The 22586-nt window shown below is 47.4% G+C and overlaps 1 protein-coding gene across 9 annotated transcripts in view; it reads right to left on the bottom strand.

The window, feature by feature from the left end:
- ARMH4 (armadillo like helical domain containing 4) overlaps positions 1 to 14190 on the bottom strand; it is a 58756-nt gene extending 44566 nt beyond the window's left edge. For 5 of the 9 annotated variants that reach the window (XR_013951382.1, XM_080592363.1, XM_080592365.1 and 2 more), the window contains exons 1-4: positions 14004 to 14093; positions 6694 to 8089; positions 4937 to 5146; positions 3535 to 3753 (exon numbers count right to left, since the gene is read on the bottom strand). Coding sequence is in view for 8 of the 9 variants with exons in the window: in XM_080592363.1 (XP_080448489.1) it covers positions 3535 to 3753; positions 4937 to 5146; positions 6694 to 8032 (1768 nt within the window). In the remaining variant the exon portion in view is untranslated. Of the gene's footprint in view, positions 1 to 3534; positions 3754 to 4936; positions 5147 to 6693; positions 8090 to 12868; positions 13007 to 14003 lie in introns of those variants that run through there. The other 4 variants (XM_080592367.1, XM_080592369.1, XM_080592364.1 and 1 more) reach the window with 3 other exon arrangements.
- Between the last annotated feature and the right edge of the window lie 8396 nt (positions 14191 to 22586).

Raw genomic sequence — 22586 nt, 5'->3', positions numbered from 1 at the left:
GCAGGAGCCTAACAGCTGAAGAACTCCTAGGGACTTGCAAGTTAAAACAGCAGCAGCCTAGGAAGGCAACCCACCATTGACATGTCTGCATCTCCAAGATGTTAAACTTCACACAGTCGGATGAATATCAAGACATTGCCACCTTCCACCCTGCATGTCTTGCTTCACAACCCCCCCCAGCTGCCTAAACAAGGTGGCAGCATGCAAGAAAACCCACCCTCACCAACAGCCACAGGCAGTGGTGCTGCAAGCTGTGCACACTGAACTGTTTTTTGGATGCCGGTTGTGACAGGCAAGGCATTGCTCTTAGCAGCAGGCTAGTTCTGTACCTGCTGGTTTAGGATTAGTACAGGATAACACGACCTACAGAGTCCTCCTAGGATCTTCTGCTTAGCTTCAGTGCATCCCCAAGTCACATCCTGTATGAACCAGTGACAAAAGCTGCTTGATGAGTTGAGGGGCGCCAGCTGATGTTGTGCTCTGTCCACAAGGCTTCAACTAAACACTCCAAGGACCTTGCAGAAGAGAGGATGTGACAGACTACTTGCCACTTTATGAAGTCATATCTGCCAAGTGCTGCCATGCTGAAGGAGTACAGCATCCCTGCACAGGGCTGATGTTATGGCCAAGGAATCTAGTCCTAAAGTAAAATAGTTCGTTTTAAAAGAGCCACTTCAAGAAGTGTGTTGGGAGGTTTACACAGTGGTCCTGAAAAGGTAAGTTAAACTAGATTTTCTCTTTGGACCCTAATAGCCCCACAGAGAAAGCTGAAGTGTTAAGCTTCCCAGAGAGATGCTCAAGTTCTGGGCACAGAAACAAAATATAGAATTAAGTCTCCCAGACAAGTAAGGCTCATCCTCTGATGTGTCCTGTTCCCATACCCTGTAATCTCTTTATAGGATTTCCTTGGCTAAGAAGGGCAAGTAAAACCAGTCTTACTGCACAGTCAGGATAGGAAGATGCTCGTTACTCAACTGATCTCTCCAGAGTCCACTAGAGATGAGGATAAGCTCATCTTAGAAAGCTATTCAAAGCACCTCATATTTGTCTGTGCAACTTGATTTTTTTTTTAAAAACAGTTTTGCATCCAAGCCAGGCAGGTGAATATACTGAGGCAATTAACTGCAAGCAGTTTAGCACAGATGGTCCCCAAGAAACCACACTAGCTGCACAGCAGGAGTCCATATTTAATGATGAACCAGGCAAATCAACAAGCCCCACTGAGGGCTGGGAGGCCAGCTGATCTCACTCAGCTCCTTGCACTTCTTCCATGGGTCAGCAAGGCACAGCCTCCCTGCAGAGGGCCAGGACCTCTCCCCAGGGACTCCACTGTACACCTGCAGCAGTGTCCAACCTCACATCCCCCAAGAGCCTGGGCTGGAGCTCCATAGGAAAGCACTCCCAAGCATCTCATCTCTGGCAGCACAGATATTTAAGTAAGCACTAGGTACTGAAATTCAGGAGGGAACACACCAAACTTCCAAACACCACTCCACCATGAGAGGGAGGTATCCGCTAATTGCCATTAGAAAAAGAAATATTAGAAAAAAGAGTTGCAGCTCAAAAGTTTCCTCTGTACTTAATTGGAGCAGTAGCATCCCCAGGCAGAAAGTCTATCCCCAAGTGGTAGTTGTCCCATTTTACAAGATGTAGATTGGTGATGATCCCTAACACCAGAGAAAGTTCTGGCTCACTGCACTAAAGTCTAGGTCGTTACGAAGAGTTTTTTGTTATGAAGAGCTTTAGACCACAAAAACCTGTGCCAGTTGTAGTTGTCAAAAGAAACACACAGCATGCCAAAGAGCACCACGTACCTTTGATGACAGGCACCTACAGAGCCATGCCTCTGAGCCAAGAAACCCACAGGCTCCAGTTAGAGTCGTCATTTAGGAAAGCTGGTCCTAGCCACAGCCTGCACCTGCCCTTGCAGGGGCTGGGGGCTTATTCAAGAGCAGAGGAAGCAGGCCTGCAGCTGCATAAGAAAGCTTAGTAGGAATGCAAAAAAAAGATATTCCTACATATGAGAAGTTTTTTTTAAAGGCTATGCAGAAAGCCTCATTAACAGGAGGACCAGTGTGCAGTTAAAACAGAAATCCTCTTATCTTCTAGTGCAGAAAACCAGGCTTCCAGAGGAGATCCCAGAGGGCTCAGGAACTGTTTAGCTTCCTGAATCACACAGCTCTGGCTAAGCAGGGACTTCACTTCCCAGTCTGAAGATCACATTTTCTTCACACCTCCCTCTCCCCCTGATGCCACCATCAGGGACACATCCCTGCATTGCTGGATGCAAGGAAGAGTCATCAGGGCACGGAGCATGCGCTGTAATTCCTGGCAGGTTTCAAAGAAACACTGACAAAGGGCAGGAGCTGCAGCATCTCACACATGCAGTGGGGAGGGCTCCCTGCTTCTGCTGCCCTCTAAACTTAACAGGAGTTAGAGTTATCGCTTCACGTGGAGAAAAGATGCTGATTAGCTGTTGTCTGTGGCACCCTACCTCTAATCAGAGGAAAAATACCATCTGGCATGCCACCCCTGGAGGGCTGCCAACCTTTGCAGTAAAATATGAAGGCAGGAGAAGGTCAAGATAAAGGAAGGGGAGCAAAACAGGCAGAAAGATTAATCCCTGCCAGGTGGTGTCAGCCCAGACATTGGAGTACAAAATTGTAGATGGATGAGCAAGCAGAGAAGAGTTCAAGTAGGAGAAAGAGCAAGAAGCACAAGTGAAGAATTCCCTACAGGAAAGTTAAAAGTGAGCTGAAGAAATATCAGGTCTGAGTTCCAGACAGGCTCCAGAGTAGAAATCACTTCAAAAACCTGCCTGTCAAATATTCATCAGGAAAGAATTTGCATCACTGAGTTTCGAGCACCTGAAGGCTAGCAGACAGGGAGCTGAGACTCCAAGCCCAGCAGCAGGCAAAAGCAGCTTAAGAGAAGGGAGACCAAGGGGTGAGGTGTGACTAGAGGAGACAGCGGTGGGAGAACAGCTTAGCAGGCAGTGCCAAGATGGGAAAAATCTGAAAGGGGTTGCATTCTTTGCCCCTCCCAGCACAAGGACATGAGCACAAGTATTGTACCACTTGCTCTGGCAAGGTGAGATCCAGCTGAACACAGGCAGCCATCTCATGCCAAGCATCCCGATTTGGGAATGGGGCTTCAACAGCCGTGTGGCAGGGCCTCTCCATCTATCTGAACGTGTTTCTGTGACTGCCTGCCTGGTACAGAGGTTCTGCAGTGGATGTGCACACTAGCAGTTAGTGGTGCACAGACCCAGACCCCGCTGCAGCTCCTTCTCCAAGGAAAAGTCCACCCCTCCCACCACAACCACCTGAATTTCAGATAACTTCCATGACACTGTTCACTGCTAGCCTCCTGTACCACCTGGAAGGGGACAGGTTGTCCAACAACTTTATTAGGAACACTAACATATGTGCATAGCTGTGTGCCAGACAGACCGACCGGGGAGCCCCCGCTGTCAAGGGAAGCGTGCCTCCCCACACGAAGCCTCCTGCCTTTTCAGCTGGGGAACAGCAGTACCTTCTGACTCCAGCCGGTCCAGCCCATAGGTTACAGCAGTACTGATCTTCCTCACGGCTGGAAGAGCTGTCCTCCTGACAGAAGATGCCACTGATGCTGGAGTTACCAGGACCACCGTTCGGCTGGATGGCTCTTCCATCTGTCCAGGCTGCGTAGCAGACAGCCCGCCAGGAGCTGAAGCAGCCTTCTCGCTGGTGACCAGGATCACGTCCGCAAAGTCTACACGGGACAAGAAGCAGCAGCATTTTGGCACAACACCATTACGAAAATCACCATTTAAGAACAAGCTCCTTAATGAAAACTTACTTAGAAGCTCATCAAATGCTTGCATCTTTTGATGTGTGACTCTACTGTAATGAAAGCTCTTCCTCCAGGACAGCCAGCTCAGGAGGTTCCCCCTTTGCAAGAACTCAGCTAGGATTTACTCCCATTGCATTGAGGACTGCCAGTCACCACCCCACAGAAAGGTCAGAGCACTGAGACACTGGGTGAGTTCTGAACCAGTGACTGATCTAGATGTCTATCACAAAGATAAGAATTTATAATTAAATCCCAGAAGCAAATTAGTGGTAATTGCTGGAAGAGCCTTCCCTCCCCTACAGAGCAGCTCTACTTCAAGGGATACATTGCAAGTGGATTTCTTCCTTTGATGCTCTGCAATAAAAGAACTACCAGAAAAGTTGCCCAGCAGCTGTTTCACTGCAGTGGGACCTACCACAACAGAACTAATCTCAGTCAGTTTTGTGCCAAGGGAACCCTTGCTATACTCCTGTCAAGGCTCCTACATGTACCTCTCAAGGTGACACCAAGCTAGTAGGCAGCAGCTGGAGGAACATGACTGCTTAAGCTATGTCTGTATGAGCTACATCAACTCTGCACACAACAGAATCAAGAGCTCACTATTGCTCAACACAAGTGGCTACAGTACAGACTTCCCCAAAGGCTTGCTAGATTCTCACAAGAAAACCCCCTTATACCACTTCCATATTCTAGCCTAGCTAAACTTCTTTGCTCCTTTGGATTGAGCATCAGCAAGCCAGAAGTAATCCCTCCACAAATAGGAGCTGGCTTAAACGATTAAGGCCAAAAGTCAATTTGTTAGCAAGAATAGATGTGGAGTTTTGCTTGGTCATTTGTGTTTTTTTTTAAGATCTCTACTTCACTGTTATTTGGAGCAAAAATTCTGCCCTGCTGGTGTATTTCAACATGATGGATCTGCACAGTCAAAGAGCAGTGGCAGCCCAAAGCTAGATGCAGCCTGCAGAAAGCTAGGGAAAAAAAGCAAGTTTGAGTCTGGATGCTGTGTGTTAAGACTTCAATGTCTAAGCATCGATACTGATTTCAGACGCGCTGTTGTGTCTTATGGGGGAAGAAGCCCGCAGAGCAGGAGGCAGAACCCTACCTTCCACATCAGGAGGTTTCGCTGTGGAGCTGCCAGCTGCTGTCAGCATCTGGGTGGCACCAGGGGCAGTTGGCATCTGGGTGTCCTCCCCACTGGTTTCCTGGGGCAGGCTTGAGGCTCCTGTTCCCTGGGGAGCAGCAGGTGCCAGCGTCACAACCGACAGAGCAGCATCAGCCTCCTGGGCAGCAGTTGTCACCTCCTGAGTAGCACCTACAGCAAGAACAAGCATCAGCACCAGCTCATAGGACAGCTGCTGGTTTGTGATCAGGCAGTAACAGAATTAACACTCGCAGGATCTACCCCATGCATTAGCACTTCCAGAGCCACAGTACAAGCATGTGCAGCTGTTTTACAGTGTAGAAACAGAATAGACCCCCGTATAACAGAAGAAAAAGCACCAGAATTAGTCCTCACTTGGTTAGCCAACCCTTAGAGACACATGGACCTACAGGTGAGCACAGCACTGCAGGCCCATGGTGAAACACCCCTCAAAGCAAGCAAGGCTGCCAGAAGGGTACTTTTGGTGGCCAGTTCTTAGAGCTAGACTTAAGCTTTGTAGAAGGGTTTATTTTCACTATACAAGCCTTATTGATAACTGCTGTTTCCCCAACACCTGGGAATAGCGCAGGGGAACCTGCTGACAAGTCAAGTGGTTATAAATTAATCTAGAAATTAATCGGTCTATTTTCAGCACCAGCATGCAATTAGCTTTCCATCTTTTACAGCAAGAGCTATATTTGCTGGATGCAGCAAGGGGAAGTCTGCCCTTGCTCTTCCCTTTGCCCCTGCAGCCAAATAGGTAAGATCAGAGATGTTTGGCAATTAAAACAAAGTCCTAAGCCACAGCTCATGTCCCTCACCAGCCTAGAAACACATTACTGCCCCACAATTGCCCAGACAAACATTTTTCCCAGCATTTTAAACACAAGTGGAAGTGTTGTCAGTGGGCTGAAGGTACCATCTATATGCATGTAGGGCAGCACAAGCACTGTAGAGTCAGAGCCTGGCCACAGCTTTTCTCTAGGGCAAGGAGACAGAACCAGGAACTTTTGTTACAAAAGACAAAATAAGTCTCTGGACAGATCATATAATCCACTCTGGTCATCCTTGTATTGTCAAGGAAGACCTCAGTCACAGGCTGCTGGTACAGTTCGCCTATTCCTCAGCTTAAGAAGCATCTCCAGCCACCTCCACACTGACATGTGCTCCCTTTTCCTATGGGAGCACCAAAACTGAAGGCTCTGCTTTAGGGGGTATGCCACACATGCAAAGCTTCTCCAAGTCATTAAAAATAAGCTCTTTAGTAAGCACCAAGTCATTAAAAATAAGCTTTTTAGCTAGCACCAAGTCTCTGCTGTGAGATAACTCTGAAACCTATTCAGACATCCTATATTCCCAGCTGCCACAGCCTTTCGAAGCCCAGCTTGCCTGTTTGGTGCTAAAGCTGTCCTCTCAGCTCAAGGAGAGGGAGAGCAGGCAGCTCAGAGCAGTGGCTTCACATCGCTCAGGGCACTGTACCACCCAAGTGACCACACCAGCCTGTGCTCTGGGTGTAGAAACACCCTACACCAGGAGCAGGCAATGGATGCAAGTTACCCATTCAAGCTGTTACCCCCAGACAGAGATTCACCTCTTCTGCAAGTAGGAAGATCGCACCTTTCACTACTTTATCTCCACGAAAGGAAGCACAGGCTCACAGGAGCATCCCTCCTAAGCCTACACATAAAATCAAGTGCCTGTTAACAAGCAGGTTTTACCTTTCAGTGAGCTTTCCAGAGTAGAAGAGAGATCAGATGCATCTGTCATCACAACAGCCTCTGGCTGTGATGGAGGGATGCTCTTCTCCTCTGCTGTGACCACATTTATGTTTTCCAGAGAGTTCAGACCAGCAGTGTCTACACCTGGCAAGTCCACTGTGAGGGGAACATTGCTGCTGGCTGTGGAAGTGACCAGCACACCATCCCCACGCACTGCTGGAGCTGTGCAATTGCTCTCCTTGGCGAGCCCTGGAGTTGGTGGAGCAGATGCTGGGGATGGCACCACTCTCATCACATCCTCCTCCTCACTTCCCAGTGGGGTTTGGGACGCTTCCATTGCCACTCGGTCCTCTCCCACCTCCTCATACAGCATGCTTCCCCCTTGACTTATATTCCCCGGTTTTGTGTCATCCCAGTCAGGCAGCACGGAGCCGGTAGGGTGGCCGGTGACAGTGCTAGCTGTGGTGGGCAGCTCTCCTTGCCCAGCACCCACATCTGCTTCCAGATGGACGGAGGCCTCAGTGGTCACAAGGGGGTGGCTTGCAGCAATGGTTCCTCGAGCAGACAGTAGCCTCAGTGCTCTCCCTGTGCTTGTTTTTAGTGCTCCCACCTCAGAGCTTGCACTTGAGGCTTGTGGAGTTGGGATGAGGTGGTCACCAACCGTCTCCACGCTGGGAGTGCCAGGGTGCAGCGTGGGCACCCGCTCGCTGTGGGGTTGGGGTGCCACAGAGGGGTGCAGGCTGCTCTCTGCTGTCCCCTCCTCTGCTGCAGCTGTCACCGAAAGGGGGCTCGCCAAGAGGCTGGCAGAGCCCTGCCCTACCTCACAGTCCTCCGTGGTGGCCTTGCTGCTGGGGCCGCTGACAGATTCCTCCTGGACAGAGGGGTTCAGCGTGGTCACAGCTGTGGTCAGCATGGCCTTGAACTCTCCATTTTCATCCAGCTCTGACTTTGTGGGGCTGAGCTCCTTCTCTTCCTCGGCAGCCACTTCCCCAGCAGGGCTGCTAACACCCAGGCTCTGGCTGCTGAGGGAGACATGGCTTGGGCTTACAGGCCGCGTTTCTCCTCCTGCAGTGAAGGCTTCATCTAAGGGAATCCCAGATGGCTTTGCTGACACTCCAGATGGCTCTTCAGAGACAGTTGGCTCAGAAGGACCCAGGTTATTTAAGTTTGGCATGCTCGTCCATTCATCTTCTACCCCATTCCCTGCCCACAGGCCTTGCTGGACCTTTGTCATGTCGCTCTCCTCCGGGAGCGGAGAAGCAAGGCATGGTGGCCTGGAGGACAGGAGCAAGATGCAGCAGGTGACCACACAGACATTAAATCCTACTGATCTACTCATCGCTGAACAGAGGTGTGTGCAGAAGTCCACAAGGCTGACAAGTCCAGAAACCAAGACCTATGAAGGGGAAAAAGGAACCCAGATTACACACATCTATGTTTGGAACTTGTCATCCAGTTATTTAGGGCATGGGGTCAATAGATGGTTATGGAAATCCATGGTCAGTTTCGTGCAGATCCCTCCCACACATCCCAAGCAATGGATCCCTGTGTCTCATTTTATTTTTCCTAAAATACCAATTCAAGGTCTTACATAGGCAAAACCAAATCTCAATCTGAAGATCAAGACAGACCTTGCCAAGCTCTTGCCCCCATGGAGTGCTATGTTCCACCCAGCAGGCATCAGACTTGCAAGTAACCATTGATGATCAGTTTGTCTTTCTGGACTTGGTGAAGGGAGACACATGAGGCTTGTCAGGGCTGACCTGTTATGGCAAATCCTGCCTGTAAGAACTACTCTTCCCTTCAAGCTGCAGGGGGATAAGGGATATTAGGAAGGAAAAGCTGTGGCTGTCAGAATCACCCCCTGGTTCTCATTGAACTAGGCAAAAGTTACCTTTGTTCATGGACACCAGGATGAGTCATCTTCCCCAGCTTGCTATACTCCTCTTTTCCACACACGAACAGTATGTAGGCAAATACTATTTACATGTCAACACAGTGCAGTAGCAAGCTGCCTAGCACTGCTTTGTTGCACAAGGGTGCCTCATCCCTCCATACCCTGTCACACAACCTTGTGATGCTGTGACAGAGGCAGCCTCTGCCATAGGGTGAAGGACTTCAGAAATACCACATTAGTGCTAATGCATCCAACACAAAGACCCTGAGTCCTGCTGTTCATGTACATTTGTCTCCTCTCGTGGAAAGAGTTATTGTATGTAACCAATCAGCTAAACACAACCAAGATACTAGAAAGCTTATTATAACAGGTCACTCAGCTCTCTGTGCATTTCCATCATCAAGTGTACCTCTTACTCCACACAGATTCCTCCAGCTGAAGGCCCCCACAAGGGCTATGCACCTTACAATCTATACACCTGGCTGTAGCATATGCAATAACCTCAGCATTACCAGCCTAGAGACAGGTCATTAGAGTTAACTACTGCAGGCTCCATTATCTGATTGAGCCTCCTGGGCAGAGACATTTTCCCCACTCTCCTCACAGCCCTGTTCATCAGAGGTTGGAGCTGCTGGAGTAATTTGCTGTCACAGGCCACACACGTGCACCAGGTGCTCAGGCTCCAAGCAGAAGCCACCAAGAAGCTGTCCACCAGCAGCAGCACAGATCTCCCACAGCACAGGTCTCCCACCCTTTCAACAGCTCTTTTCCCTGGAGGATGGGTGGCCACCCGTCCATCTCCTCTACCCTGAAGGGAAAATAGTTGAAAACTGACAGCATGCAGCAACTCTTCCAGGTTAATCCTTTATGTGCTTTCATAATTCAGAAGCACTAAATATATTTTGCAAATTAGTAGCGCTCAGTAACATGCATCAGCCTCACTGTATGAATTTAAGTGATATTCACCTCACACCCCTTTAGCAAGTGCCAACTGAGATCATACACTGTGAAATAAAGACGTGTTTTTTTACCCACTACATGGATAGTGCTCAGTACAAGCCTGACAGCCCAGTTCCTGGGGAACTTCAGACAGCCTCATGCAGTTTCTCCCAGGCTGAAAAGTGCTGCTGGCCACAGCTCTGTATTTGTAAAGGGTAGAGATAGCAGTGGAAAGTTATTTGCTCAGGAAATCCACAACATCTAGATCTAAGCTAACCTAGACCTCTGCACTCAATAAGATCCAGAGACAGTGGCACAGAGCTTGCTGCAGGATAATGGCACAAGTTCATGCTTCAAAGAAGATTAGTCAGAGCTTAAGATCTACTTAACTTTAGGAAAAGGCTGGATTACAGTGTATGAGCAGTAGTGACCTAGCTATCTCCTTAAACAGAGTTTAACACCTTGCTGTAGTACTTCCACTCGATACAAGTGATCCAGGATTTAGCAGCTGGCTGCAGCAGCCTGTTACTCAAGCTGTTGGGCTACACATCTTTCCTCCTGTCTGGCTGTGTAAGTCAGCCTGCTCTAAACAAGTAAAGCAAGCTGGAGCATGCTGCTTTCACCCAGCACCTCTGCTATAGTGGGCTTAAGGCATTTCATTTCTAGCTTGAAGCTGGGGATAACTCAGTATTTCATGCTGCAGGAACTCTTTGTCCCCAGATTTCACCTGGAATTCTCCAAGCTAAAGCCTGGGAGGACAGCTACCAAGCAGTGGTTGGGCTCTGGGGAAGCCTAATCCTTCCTTCAAGTAGGAAGCACACCCAGGGGGCAGGGGACACCACCAGCTACTTCCCTGCACATAACACATCCCAAGAGATGCAGCTCCCCTGCCTGCAGAGGCAGCACAGCTGCAGAGAGCCAAGCAGCTTCACCTCTAGCACAGAGAAAAATTCTTTTTAACTCCTGGTGAGCTGGAAAGAAGCACAAAGGGCTGCTAGGCTAAAAAAAAAAAGGTGCTGGAACTGAGCATCTCTGAAAGATGCCCTTCAGACAAAGAACTGCCTGCTATTGTTGGCTAGTCACCAAGCCGGGGGACAATAAATACAAATGCTTCACGTGGTGACAAGTCTCACAGACTCAGCTAGACCTTCCTGAACCAGGCTGCTTCCTTTCTTCATACAATTAGCCTTAGCAGTAGCTATTAAACCATCAACTCCCCTCCATCAAGTTTAGAGAGCCATTTGTAGAGTCAGCCCTCAGGAAGCCTGACACAAGCGAGCTCAGGAGGAACCCCAACCTGTTATTATCGCTCCAACAGCAGGCTCGAAGGGGACAAGCAGAGATTCATCTAGTTCAATAGCTGATCCTGACAGGGAACAGCAATCAGTTAATGCACACTGCAAACGGACTAAACTTCCCCCTCTGCCCAGCTGCACACAGCCGTTCCCTAGGATGGCTTCCTAGGGTTTTGCCCAGTTTACTTGATGAAACACAAGAAAACCGTTTGCTGTTATTTTCTGCTGTTGGAAAAATATAGCCAGAACTTGACAAGTTGTTGAACCAGCAAGAGAAAAGGATCAGGCTTTTAACTCACTTGAATTAATAACCCTGTTCTGGCAATCCCTCTCCCACACAGAGAGGACACTTGCACTCCAAAGCTGAAGAGGCTGCATACATCACATAGAGCACAGGAGATTAACAGGTCAGCTCCAGACACATCGCTGCCTGTGCGGAACACAGCCTTTCGCACCTCCAGTACATGCTTGGATACACCAGCTTTGGCCAGCTGAACAGTTGTAGATGCGCTCAGCCCTGCAATTCTTCCACCAATTGGTATGGGAAGTTGGACAAAAACACTGCAAATCTTTTAATGCGAAGATTTAGCCAAAATGTCCAAGTCAAGCAACTGCCAGCAATCGAGTGGTATGTTACTGGAGTGCTAATGTATGCTATCCAAGCCTTATAGCTTGAGCTGAATGCAAAAGCCAGCAGATAAATGATCCGACACTGCAGAGCTCCAACTCCTACTTTTGTGCACAAGCTGAGAAAAATGCCTTCATTTCATCTTACATTGTCCTCATCCGGTTGAATCAAGCGAATTGCAGACCGGTGCTCTTAGAGCACATACTTCAGATAAACAGACCTCAACCACCTCCAGCAGCTCACCACAAAACCCCAGCAATAACCACCCCACACCAGCCGCTAACACAAGTCGGATGAGCAAAAACCACGCAGGCACAACTGCTTGCCACTCAGAAGGGCACATCTTCCTCTAGCTTTGAGGACAAATTGCTATAAGCAAAGAAACGAGATTATTCTGTAGAGCCAGCTTGCTGCCAGCCCTAGCGAGGCACCTTAATACATAATACATTACCTCCACTCGGAGCATTTGTGTTCCAGCGGCAGCTCTTTGAGAAGTGAGAGACATGGTTCAGGCATTATTCCCCCCGGCCATTAAGCGATGGCTTTGTTCAGAAGGGCACAGACCACCTATGTCAGTCCCCGCTCGGATTTGTGATTAAAAGCCATGCACTTCTTTGGGGCTTCTGACCCGTGCCAGGTCCCCAGCACCACACAAGTCAGAGGTCTGCTGAATTGCCGAGCGATTAAAAGGACCGGGAGGAGGGGTGTTTTAAGGGTGAGCCCAAAGGGTGGAACAGTTTTCAAACAGCAAAAGCACGGAGATGTCACTCTCCAGATTCACTGGGACCAGAGAGGTAGCGTTGGGGTTCCAGCAAGCAAGAAACACTCGGAAATTTCAGTGCCCAGCTCACACAGGCAGCAAGCCCACACAATAGACCGCAAGTCTCTGCGGGTGAGGATTTTAAATACGAAATACACCCCGTCTGGCCCTTTTTAGGGTTGATCTGGCTCTTCGGTGAGGGAACGGGATTCGGGGTGGCTCGAGACCCGATGCCACCGCCCGCTAGCTGCGGCCCCGTCCCATTGTCCCCGCCTGCAGCCGCAGGGCAGCGCAGAGCCCCCCGCCCCAGCTGCCCACCGCCGGGGCTCCCCGGGACCCCCCCGAGCTGCCCCAGGAGCACAGCAGGGGCGTACACACACACACACACCCCTCAACGACGACTGGGCCACCCCCGACCCCCCCCCCTTTGGGCTTTCCATACGGGGGTGCTGCTGACCCCCCCCCCCCCAAACAAAGCGGGTGCAAGACAATCCCAATCAATTAAAATAACTAAAAATAAATGAACACAGGGAAAATCCCCCCCCCTCCCCTAGGACAAAGGGGTTTTTATTTAATTAATTTTTTTTTAGGCACCCTCCATCACCCCCACCCTCAGCATCACAGCCCCCCCCCCCCCCCCATGTCCCGGGGCTCACCGGAGCTGCTCCGCCCGGCCCCCCGGCGCCTCGCCGCGCTCCCCCGCAGCATCCCGGGGCCGCACGGGGCCGGGGCGGGGCGGCCGCGACACCGCCCCCGCTTGGGGAGGAGGAGGATGGAAGGAAGGAGGGATGGAGGGAGGCCCGGCCCTGCCAGCACCGAGCCGCGCAGCCGTCGTGCTCAGCCCCCCCCCCCCCAGCCCCTTCCCCAAGGGGCAGCTGTACCCCGCCCAGAGCGAGGGCTGGAGGAAATAGGGGGAAAAATAAGAAATTATTCGCTCAGGAAGTGGGGAGGCACTGGGAGAGGCTGCCCAGAAAGGTTGGGGATGCTCCAGCCCTGGGGGTGTTCAGGAGCAGGTTGGATGAGGCCCTGGGCAGCCTGGTCTGGTGGGTGGCATCTCTTCCCCCCTGACTGGGACTAGATATTTTTAATTTTTATGGTCCCTTCCAGGCTGAGACATTCTATGACTGCTTCAGGAAATCAAGCAGTGTGGGGTTATTCAGGGCTTGCCACACACACAGGTGTGCTCCAGCATTAAGACAGTGGTCTTAGGGCTGCCTGCACCCCTTAAGGCAGCTTGAGAGAGGTCAGCCACTGCCCATCTGCTATTCACTCCTTGCTGAAGGAAGTTTGCATCCAGCCTAGCAGTCCACACCATACACAAACCGAGCACTGATTTGATTTCCAACTCCTGTGCAAGAGCCAGGGTCAGAACCCAACCAGGCAGGCTCCCTCCCTTTGCAGGAGGCTTGCAAGAAAACCTAAAAGCAAGGCCTGCAATGCTCTTAGCAGTTTTCTATCCATTAGAGATGCTCCTCCACTATCTTCAGCTTTAGAGGTCACCTTCCCCTAACATTCTCTCTGCAGTTTTTTTTTTTGAAAACAATACCTCACCTACACACATATTAGAAAGGGCTTGTTTCATTTTTTGTTGTTGTTTTAAACACCTATTTGGCTAGGGAGAAAAAAGAGTAAACAATTTTACTCCTGCTTTATTCCCAGATGTTTTTTCCACAGGGATCCCTGCAGCTAGACCATCAGCAGAAATAGAAAACCTTTACACCATCAGCTCCCAGGGTATACACGCTCACTTCATCAAATAACGGAGAATTACTGCAACTCAGAATTCCATACCTTGTCTCCAAAAATGAAGAAAGCAGCTCCTCACCTTCCCTTCAGCTAAGCATCAGGGGCACCTCAGGGGCCCAGCTGCCCTCCCAGGATTTTATACACTCCTGGGCAATGAGTCATTGGAAGCGGTGCTGCAGCAGGTGCAAGCCCTTCTCGTTGGGCAGGGACAGGTGAGGAGAGACGAAAAATAATCTTCCAGAGGAAAGGGCTAGGGCAGAGAGGCTGGGGGGGGATAGCTAGGAAGGAATAAAGAAATAACGCAGGAGATGACAAAGAAAATCAAAATCTTGACTTTGCTGTGAACATGAAGCAAATGAGCAAATTCCTCTGTACTTCCACCTATAATAATCTATAAAATGAGGCTCCGTTTTTCAGGTGGGGGTGAGATTTCACCTGCTTGCACCTGCCAAACGCTTGACTCTCCAAATACATAACAGAGAAGAATTGATGAAGGAAAACTGAGATATTCCTATTCCTATATTCAATAAATTCTCTGGTTTTGTTTATTGTTTTTTCCTGTTTGTTGTGCTACTGGAAATACCATTTATATCAGTGGTTTTTTCTCTTCGCTACACTCACCCCAATGCTTTACCTATCTAATTTTACACAGTGTTTTCTACTGGAAGGCAACCAAACTGGAAGCAACCCAATTCATTTTGCTAGCATTCTGCATCCAGTATTTAAACTTTCAGAGACAGATTTGTTGTAGGTCAGGGCAATTTCTTCCAGAGTAATATTGCTAACCTCTGCATAAGTTGAAAATAAAGTGTAAAAATGCCTGTATCAGCAGTAAAGACAGCCATTGCAAAAAGGCATCAAAAAGAACTCCGGAGTTAGGCTTGGCGGAGCTAACGGTCACACAAAGTGATTGGAATAGTCACTTCTGGCTTTCCATCTATGAATTGTAAAATCTGGGAAGGTATTCATGAATTAATATTTCTAGTGCTGCAAAATCTTTAATTTAAAAAAAAAAAAAAGGAAATACGTGAAAAGAAAGGATGTTTACTTTTACCTATAAGGGAGATGGGGAAAAAAAAAAAAAGGAAGAGACAAGTTTTGCATTCTTGTGGCCATTTTAAACACCATTAAACACCAGATTAGGGATCCAAAACTTTCTGCAGGTTCAACTTCATTCTCCTCATTTCGTTTTGGCTGAGGGCTCTGCTTCAGCAGAGGGGATGGCTCGGACATGGAGGAGGCACCAGCTCTGGAGTAGCAAGACCTTACAGCAAGCTGAAATCAATGAGGGCTTATTTTAAAACACAGCAGTGCATGTTGTGGTGGTTCAGGGATTGATTCGCAGGCAGCTCAGTCACACGTGTACGGGGAGGGGGAGATGCCCCTTGCAGACAGCAGAGCTGCCAGTGAGGCCACCAGGCTCTAGCCAGAGACTTGGCATCGGTAGCTACAAAATTCACACTCAGTGTGAACCTGTGAGTCCAAAGGAGGGGTTTATATTGAACCCATTCCACTTTTCTTCTAACCTTTAAAGTTATCGGGACAATGTTAAAATTGTAAAACACGCGTAGCTGGTGCCCTGCTGTTCTCTAAAGCTCTTACCAGACTGGAGAGGATTTTCCTTTCCCCTTGTTATTCCTCTGGGTAACTGACTCCGCACCCGGATTGTCACTGTGTACTGTCAAGGTTAAATATCTCACTGATAAACACTGTAACCAAAATAGCTGTTTTTCCCCCATCTGAAATTGCAAATTCCCCATACACTGCAAGTTTCTCTACCCCGCATAACCTGCCAAAATCACGTGTTTCTGCATGATCAACAAAAATTCTGCAGACTGAAACGTGATGGAAGGATGCATGATGGAACAGGCAGAATTCAGCTCAGAAAGCAACGAAGAGCACTGTTTTGTTATTCATTTCTATGGTTTATTAATTGGAAATGCTATTTTTTTAACTCAGCTCAGTATGCTGCAGAGCATACACATAACCAAGCAAAACCCACCCAGCTTCCACAGCAAGTTAAGAAATTTCCATTCCTTCCCCTTCTTACCAGTGCTCTGGTTTGAGACACTTCAGTTCAAGTCTCTATTTATTGGTCTCATCCTTGAGAGATTTCCCACAGGCTCAGGTGAAATTCAGAGGGATGTAAGCTGTTTTGTTCTTCCATGCGGGTAGCGTAGCTATAAAAATAGCACGGGACTCCTGTCCCATCCCTGGCTCTGACTTGTTAGATGACTTTCAAAACTCACCTTCGTCGCTCTCTGCCTTCATTTCCCTTTCTGCAAAATGGAAATGGCAATACGTAGTTTTTGTCAGAGTCCCTTGTAAGATCTGCATATTGTTATAATTGCAACCCCTGTTGTAGGAAGCAATAACACGATGCGGTAGATTTCTTCAGAAGGTGATATCCCTGTTGCAGCCTTATTGCTCAACCCAGAAAGTACAAAGAACATGTCCTAATTAAGAGACTGGGTCACCTCAAAATTTACATGAAGACACATTTTGTATGCGTATGTACAAAATGAACTGAAACATCATTGTCCTGACATCAGAGTACTGCACCTTACAACGCAGCTCCTGGCATCTGTGGTGAGACACTGTCAGGTATCCTAAGTATGTCAGGACATGCCACAGAAGGTAAAGGCAATTTTAAAATAGTTAACACTAATTTCTCTGCTGAATGATGTTCCCAAATTGAATATTGGGGACATTCAGCACTCAAAGCAGCGCACACCTCCGTCTGTATTTTTACTTCACAATCCACCTTTATGTCAGCTGGTAGCACCTGTTTAAGGGGACCTGCTCTGCCCATTAAACAGGAGTCACTGGAACAGAGCAACAATGAGTCTAAATCAGGCTGATGTGAAAGTGAGAACAGTATCCCCATCTTACAGGCAGGGAGGTATGCGTAAAACAAGCCCACTTTGAAAAACATGAGGAAGTTTATGGCCAATCGATGGTTCTGTTTGAAATGTGATCATCTTACAGATGAAAAGATTTTATTTTATTTATATTTTGCCTCAAACTGCAAACCCAGTAAATGCGATCTGCAGTCAGAACTGAATCCACAGGATCCCCTTGGATCCCTTTCTTCCACGCTCATCACCATTGGCACTAACAAAAGCTGTGCAAGGCCTCGCGATGCCAGAGCAGCCCCACTGCTGACTGTAATTTATAGCAATCCATCCTACACGAAGGCTCAGGATCCAGCTTCTGCTTTCCCAGCTCTTGAGATTCTGCAGTGCTCAGGGAGCAGGAAAGCCGTAAAAAACTTATTTTTGTCACTAAAGTCAGCAGATGTGACTTGGAGCACACGCAGCGCTCAGATCTGCTGAGTAGGAGAGTGCCATTTTTACACAGTCACTTTTAAGGGCAGAACCACGATTTTGCTGACTTGTCCAAGGTCGCTGGAATCAGTCGCGGTTGCTCTGGGAATACAGCCCAGGAGGACCAGTGCTCATGGCCATAACTGAATGTTGTACAACCCTCACTCTTCATACCCTTTAACAAAATCAATGCAGTTAGTGCACTGCCTGTTACAATTTTCCCAGAAATAAAGTGCTGAAGAAGCCATCCCCATGGATATTGGAGCCTCAGCTAAAACGTGAACCATCTGTCAATTCCCTGTAGCGCTTGGATATTTTTTTCCCCCGTCCTACATACTCCACTATGAAATTAGGCTGATAATAAAAAAAGCAATTGACACGCCACCCCAAAGCAAGCTAACCCTAAGCAATGTTCTGACTTTAAACTCCCTCCTTCTTGATAATCTTAAACGGAGTCACTTTGAGAACTTCAGCTTTGTTTTGCTTCCCAGAACTTGAGGTTACACCAAGAACCTGCATCCCCAAGTTTTAAAGACCTGCAGCCTGAGTTTGAGCCCTGCCACCCCATCCCTTGGGGCACAGCCCTCACTAAACTAACTCAGAGGGGCTGGAGCATGCAACCGCAAGGACGAACAGGAGCTTTGCCATGGGTAGGTTGATGGTGTCAGGGTGCCTGGGTGGGAGAAAGGCTGTGTTTTAGTGAGAAACAGCAGTTTCAATCCAGACACCATCAGTGTTTTCATTATTTCCCCTTTGGGGGATTTTTAGAGTAATGCAGACAACTTTTTGGGTGGTTATGAGCAAAATATATATACATATATGTTTTGGAAATTAATATTCAAAACAAGTTGAAATCCTACAGCAGGAACCAGTTCCAGCTGTTCGCAAAGCACCAAGCAGTAGAAAGACTGCGGGGTTTCTTCCTCTTTCCCTCTTTGAAAAAGAGATACGTGGATCTCCATCAATCCTTGTGCTGGGAAAAGTTGAGGAAATGCGAGCTCCAGGAACTAAACTAGACCTCTGAGCAATTGCTTTTTTACTGTGCTTAAAGCTGCCTCTAAGTATGCAACTATGTGATTTTGTGAGAAAAAAATGGGTACGTGACTCGGTTAGCTGGTATATAAGGATTAAGAAGGCTTAAAGGCAAGCACACAGACAAAGCCATCCAACGAGGGGACACAAAAGACTGTTTATTTTGTGTCCAAGAAAAAATTATTCTTTGCCAATGAAACATGCATAGGGGTTTACTGAAATCTGAGTCTCTGCGGGGGTCCAGACAGGCATTTCTGCACTAAAGGCAGCAGAATATTAGTTGGGCAAGGTGCCTCCGTGCTCTACCCACTTGGGCCCGCAGTGTTTATGCTGGAGGACACGTTCCTTTATGTCTGCAATGTTTGCAAGGGCACTGTGGGGATTAATTCATCCAAGAGCTGCCGTGTTTCAGGACTCATACAGAAAAGTCATTTTCTTTATGAAAACTGGTCCCTTTTAATCCTCCGGGGCAGTTCTTGAGCTGCCACCTCGAGGCACCAGCTTCGCTTTCACCACCGCTCCCCGCAGACGAGCGCACAGCGCTGCGTGTGACAGTAACTTGTCTGCAAGATATTCAAAAAGATTATTTCTGCCAATGGCTTGAATACTAACAGAGTCTTAAAAAACTGAAAAGCACTCCACTAGCCAAAAGAAGTATCTTTTATATTTGATATAAACTGGATACTTGATATTTTCACTGATTTCAGTAGACTACAATTCATTCCCTGTATTTTTAGATATTTATGCAAGCTCTTCCCTGCATATCAGAGCATACCACTACTTAACAAGAGTTATAGGAGCCGGCTGCATTCAGGGAACATCGTCTTACTGTGTTAAGGAGATCCTGTGTTTTACTCCCCTCAACCTCCTGCTTAGCAGCAGGCTTAATTGTCCTACCATCTCCTTAGATTGTGAATAATTATCTTCATTTATATTGTTATCTTGAATGTATTTATAGCCTGATTCTTATGGGTTAGCATCACCATCTGTTTCTTCAACAGTTACATATTCGGGATAGCGAGCGTGCTTTCCACATTATTATGCAAGCAGCTTCCTTGATTAAACCAGCACGATGTGGATAGATTTTGTTATGAAACACTGGCACACTTCTAGGCTCTCTGGCTTCTATTATCAATAACTGCTAGGCTCTGGAAAGACCATCCATTAAATTAAGCCACTTCTAAGCTGCAGCTTGCATTTCAGAGCTCGTGTTAACCGTGATTGATTAATGTAATTTAAGGAAAGATTTCCAATGGACTATAAAGGCAGTGATGTGATTAGCAGCAAGCTCTGATCTTTCCTAACCCAGCGATAATATGTTTAGGAGAAAGCAATGGGCTATATATTTCAAGTAGGGCCTGTGACCTCTAAAACGTATCCAAGTAATTTTTTTATTTAAAACATAAGTGTGATGTAGGCATAATTATGACGCAGTAATACACCATAAAAAGGTGAGATCTGGGGCTGGAAATGGTCATGAAAACATCATGCTCAGATTTGACATTAGTCACCAAATTAATCACATATTATTTAATTTTTTAGTCCAAGTTTCAAGAGCCTCAACATTAAGCATGATAGGTTACATCTTTATAGGATCCTTGTCACAGAGATATGCAGGAGCATTATATGGAATTTAAAAGAATGAAAATTCACACATCGGCGTGAGCACATTCTCAACAGGCCCGGCAACCTCGTGAGCTTCCTCCCACTGTCCTCAGAAGAACCCAGGGCAGCAGGCAGCACTCAGTACATGAGCTTGGGAATTCCAGGATCGTTTTCCTGACAGGAAGCCCAAAGAGAGAAAAGCACCTGGCAGGGATAATTCTAACTGAACGTGGCATCTTGGTACACTGGGGCATTGCTCAGACATGGTAGAGCTAAGGCTCCGTTGTGAGAACAACATTTTAATGTATTTTCAGGCACGGTTGTTTGCATATGCTTTAAAGGTCAGCTGCATTTCCATATTTTGGAAGGGCATATAATACTAACTATAAAATATAATAATAAAAAACGTTAATAACATAAAAACACACAAAATCAGAAGGCAATTTGAACTGGGTCTTGGAGCATTTAATAGCTAGAGGGTTTTGTTTGTTTATTTTTTAATGTGTTGGCATCCTCCTCTGCTGCCTTGGCAGCGCTTCCTCCTACTCCAAGAGCCTACTGGTTGTGTGCTGGTCCCTTTGCTGTTCCTGCATCCCACATCACCGCTACAAGCTTCTTCCTTCTCCTCAGTTTTCCTCCGCAACAAGAAGGAGCTGACAGGATATCAAAATGGCGATGGGTCGTATGAAGAGTGCAGGGGCTTATACTGAATTATGGGACAGAGTTTGAACAAAAGATATACAGGCTTTATGAGGAAAATACAGGCTTTGCGAGGAGTTTCCCCTGGGTTTGTCACTGCAGAGTTCCCCTTCTTTACACCTTTCTTGCACTCCCTCTACACCGCCTGGATTCCTTGTGTTTCCTCCAAATATACAGAGCCCTTCCAGGATGCTCCAAGTGCTTCGACTCCTCAAGTTTCCAGTCCTCCTCCACACACATGGACCTTCTCTTCTCAGCTCTATATTCCTGACTCCACTTTGTGACCCAGTTAAATTTAGGGAGGCCAGAAGCGGGGGCAGGTGACAGGGCTGTGACAGGAGCAGAAGAGCAAATGGATTTGCAGAGCCGCTAGTCCAACGACGGGCTAGTGCTGAGGTTTGCTCAGGCGATAGAGCAGATGGTGGCAGCAACAGCTTTTGGTGTCTCACATCACTCCTGTTTATCGTCCAGCTCTACCACACAGCTCCACCTTCACAGATCTGAAATAGAAAGTGTGGATGTGGGACAAACAGCACTCCGGCAAAGTACGTGAAAAGCATCTAGAAACTAACAGCAGCTCACAGCTCACATAGCTTGCGTTTGGGGCTACAGAGCACCCCAGTATGAGCCCTTGAGTTCACTGTGACAACAGCCTACATTGAAATCTCACTTCATTGAGAGCCCTTGTCTGGCTGCACATGCACACTTCAGCCTCTTTGGTTTGCCTATCCGGCATGAGCAAAAACACAACCCACCAGTTCATAGCTTTTCAGTATTTTTTTTTTTGAATATTTATTTTGTTTCCCTGAAAAATGAAATGGGTCCCACGCACTCCTTTGGTACAAATACCCTACAACGGATCTTTTGGGGATGTGATCATGCGTGACACTCCTGGGCATGCATAAAAATGCCTGAAAAGCAGCTGATTTTATAAGTCTGGTTATTGCGGGGAAAGGAGATGATAGGTAGGGGAAAGGAGGTTGTTGATGGTAGTGGGATAAACGTTGCTTTAGGAATTTCTTTCTCAAGTGATCCCAGATTTGCCTTACACTAGCCAACATCTGTTATAAATTCCCTTTTCCCAGAAAAGGAATCAAGTCACAGGGAGTCATATATCACAACCAATATTCATTAGAACAACTTTTATTAATTAAGCTCTATTTATAGTGCCAAGCAGTTATTACTAATAGTAGTTAACTAATGACACACTTCACTCGCATGCACGCATGCTCTCATAGGTTTCCAGTTGGATCAACAGTTGGAAGGCCCAGCTGTTTATCCAGAAAATGACAGCTTGTCAAAGGACACCTTCTTTCTTCGGGTATACAGATAATCCTGTTGTCTCTCTCAGCACAGAGCAGCCTTTGTGGACGCTGTTGGATTTATACAACCCGCTGCTGATGTTGGTGTGTGCTGGGGGCCTTGCGCAGATGCAGCAAACTCTTAGTGTCCTGTGTTATTTCTTGCAGATTCACATTGCCTTTCAGCACGTATTTTTCCTCTCTTTGGTCTGTTTCTGGGTAACAGCTCCTCCATCCACACCGGTAGGTACCTACAGAACCCATTCATTCAAACACGCTAAGAGGCTTTCATGACACGGCTGTTACCAACCAGAAATGCCAAGACCGTCAAAGCAAGGCTGCGTATTTCAGAGACGTTAAGTAACTTGTAAACAGAAAGTGGTGACCGAGCTTACCTACCGCAGAGCTGGCATCTACCTACAACACAAAGATTTAGGATTATTTAGAATAACTTAACATTTCCTAACCTTGATGGAGTTAAAGCCTCAGTACTGTGTCAAAGTATTTTATTATATATAGTTATATACAAACTTGCACACATACAAACACAAATTTTTATTTTCTCCAAAACTGGGTAAGGTCTTGGTTTCAATGGCTTGTCATTTTGTGAGGACTTGAGGCAATACAGGGTTCCTACAGATTCTGCAAAATGCTGATGTGGCTCT

The sequence above is a fragment of the Anser brachyrhynchus genome (assembly GCF_964034855.1).
Source record: "Anser brachyrhynchus genome assembly, chromosome: 5".
Classification (NCBI taxonomy): Eukaryota; Metazoa; Chordata; class Aves; order Anseriformes; family Anatidae; genus Anser; species Anser brachyrhynchus.
This window is presented reverse-complemented; position numbering and strand designations above follow the sequence as displayed.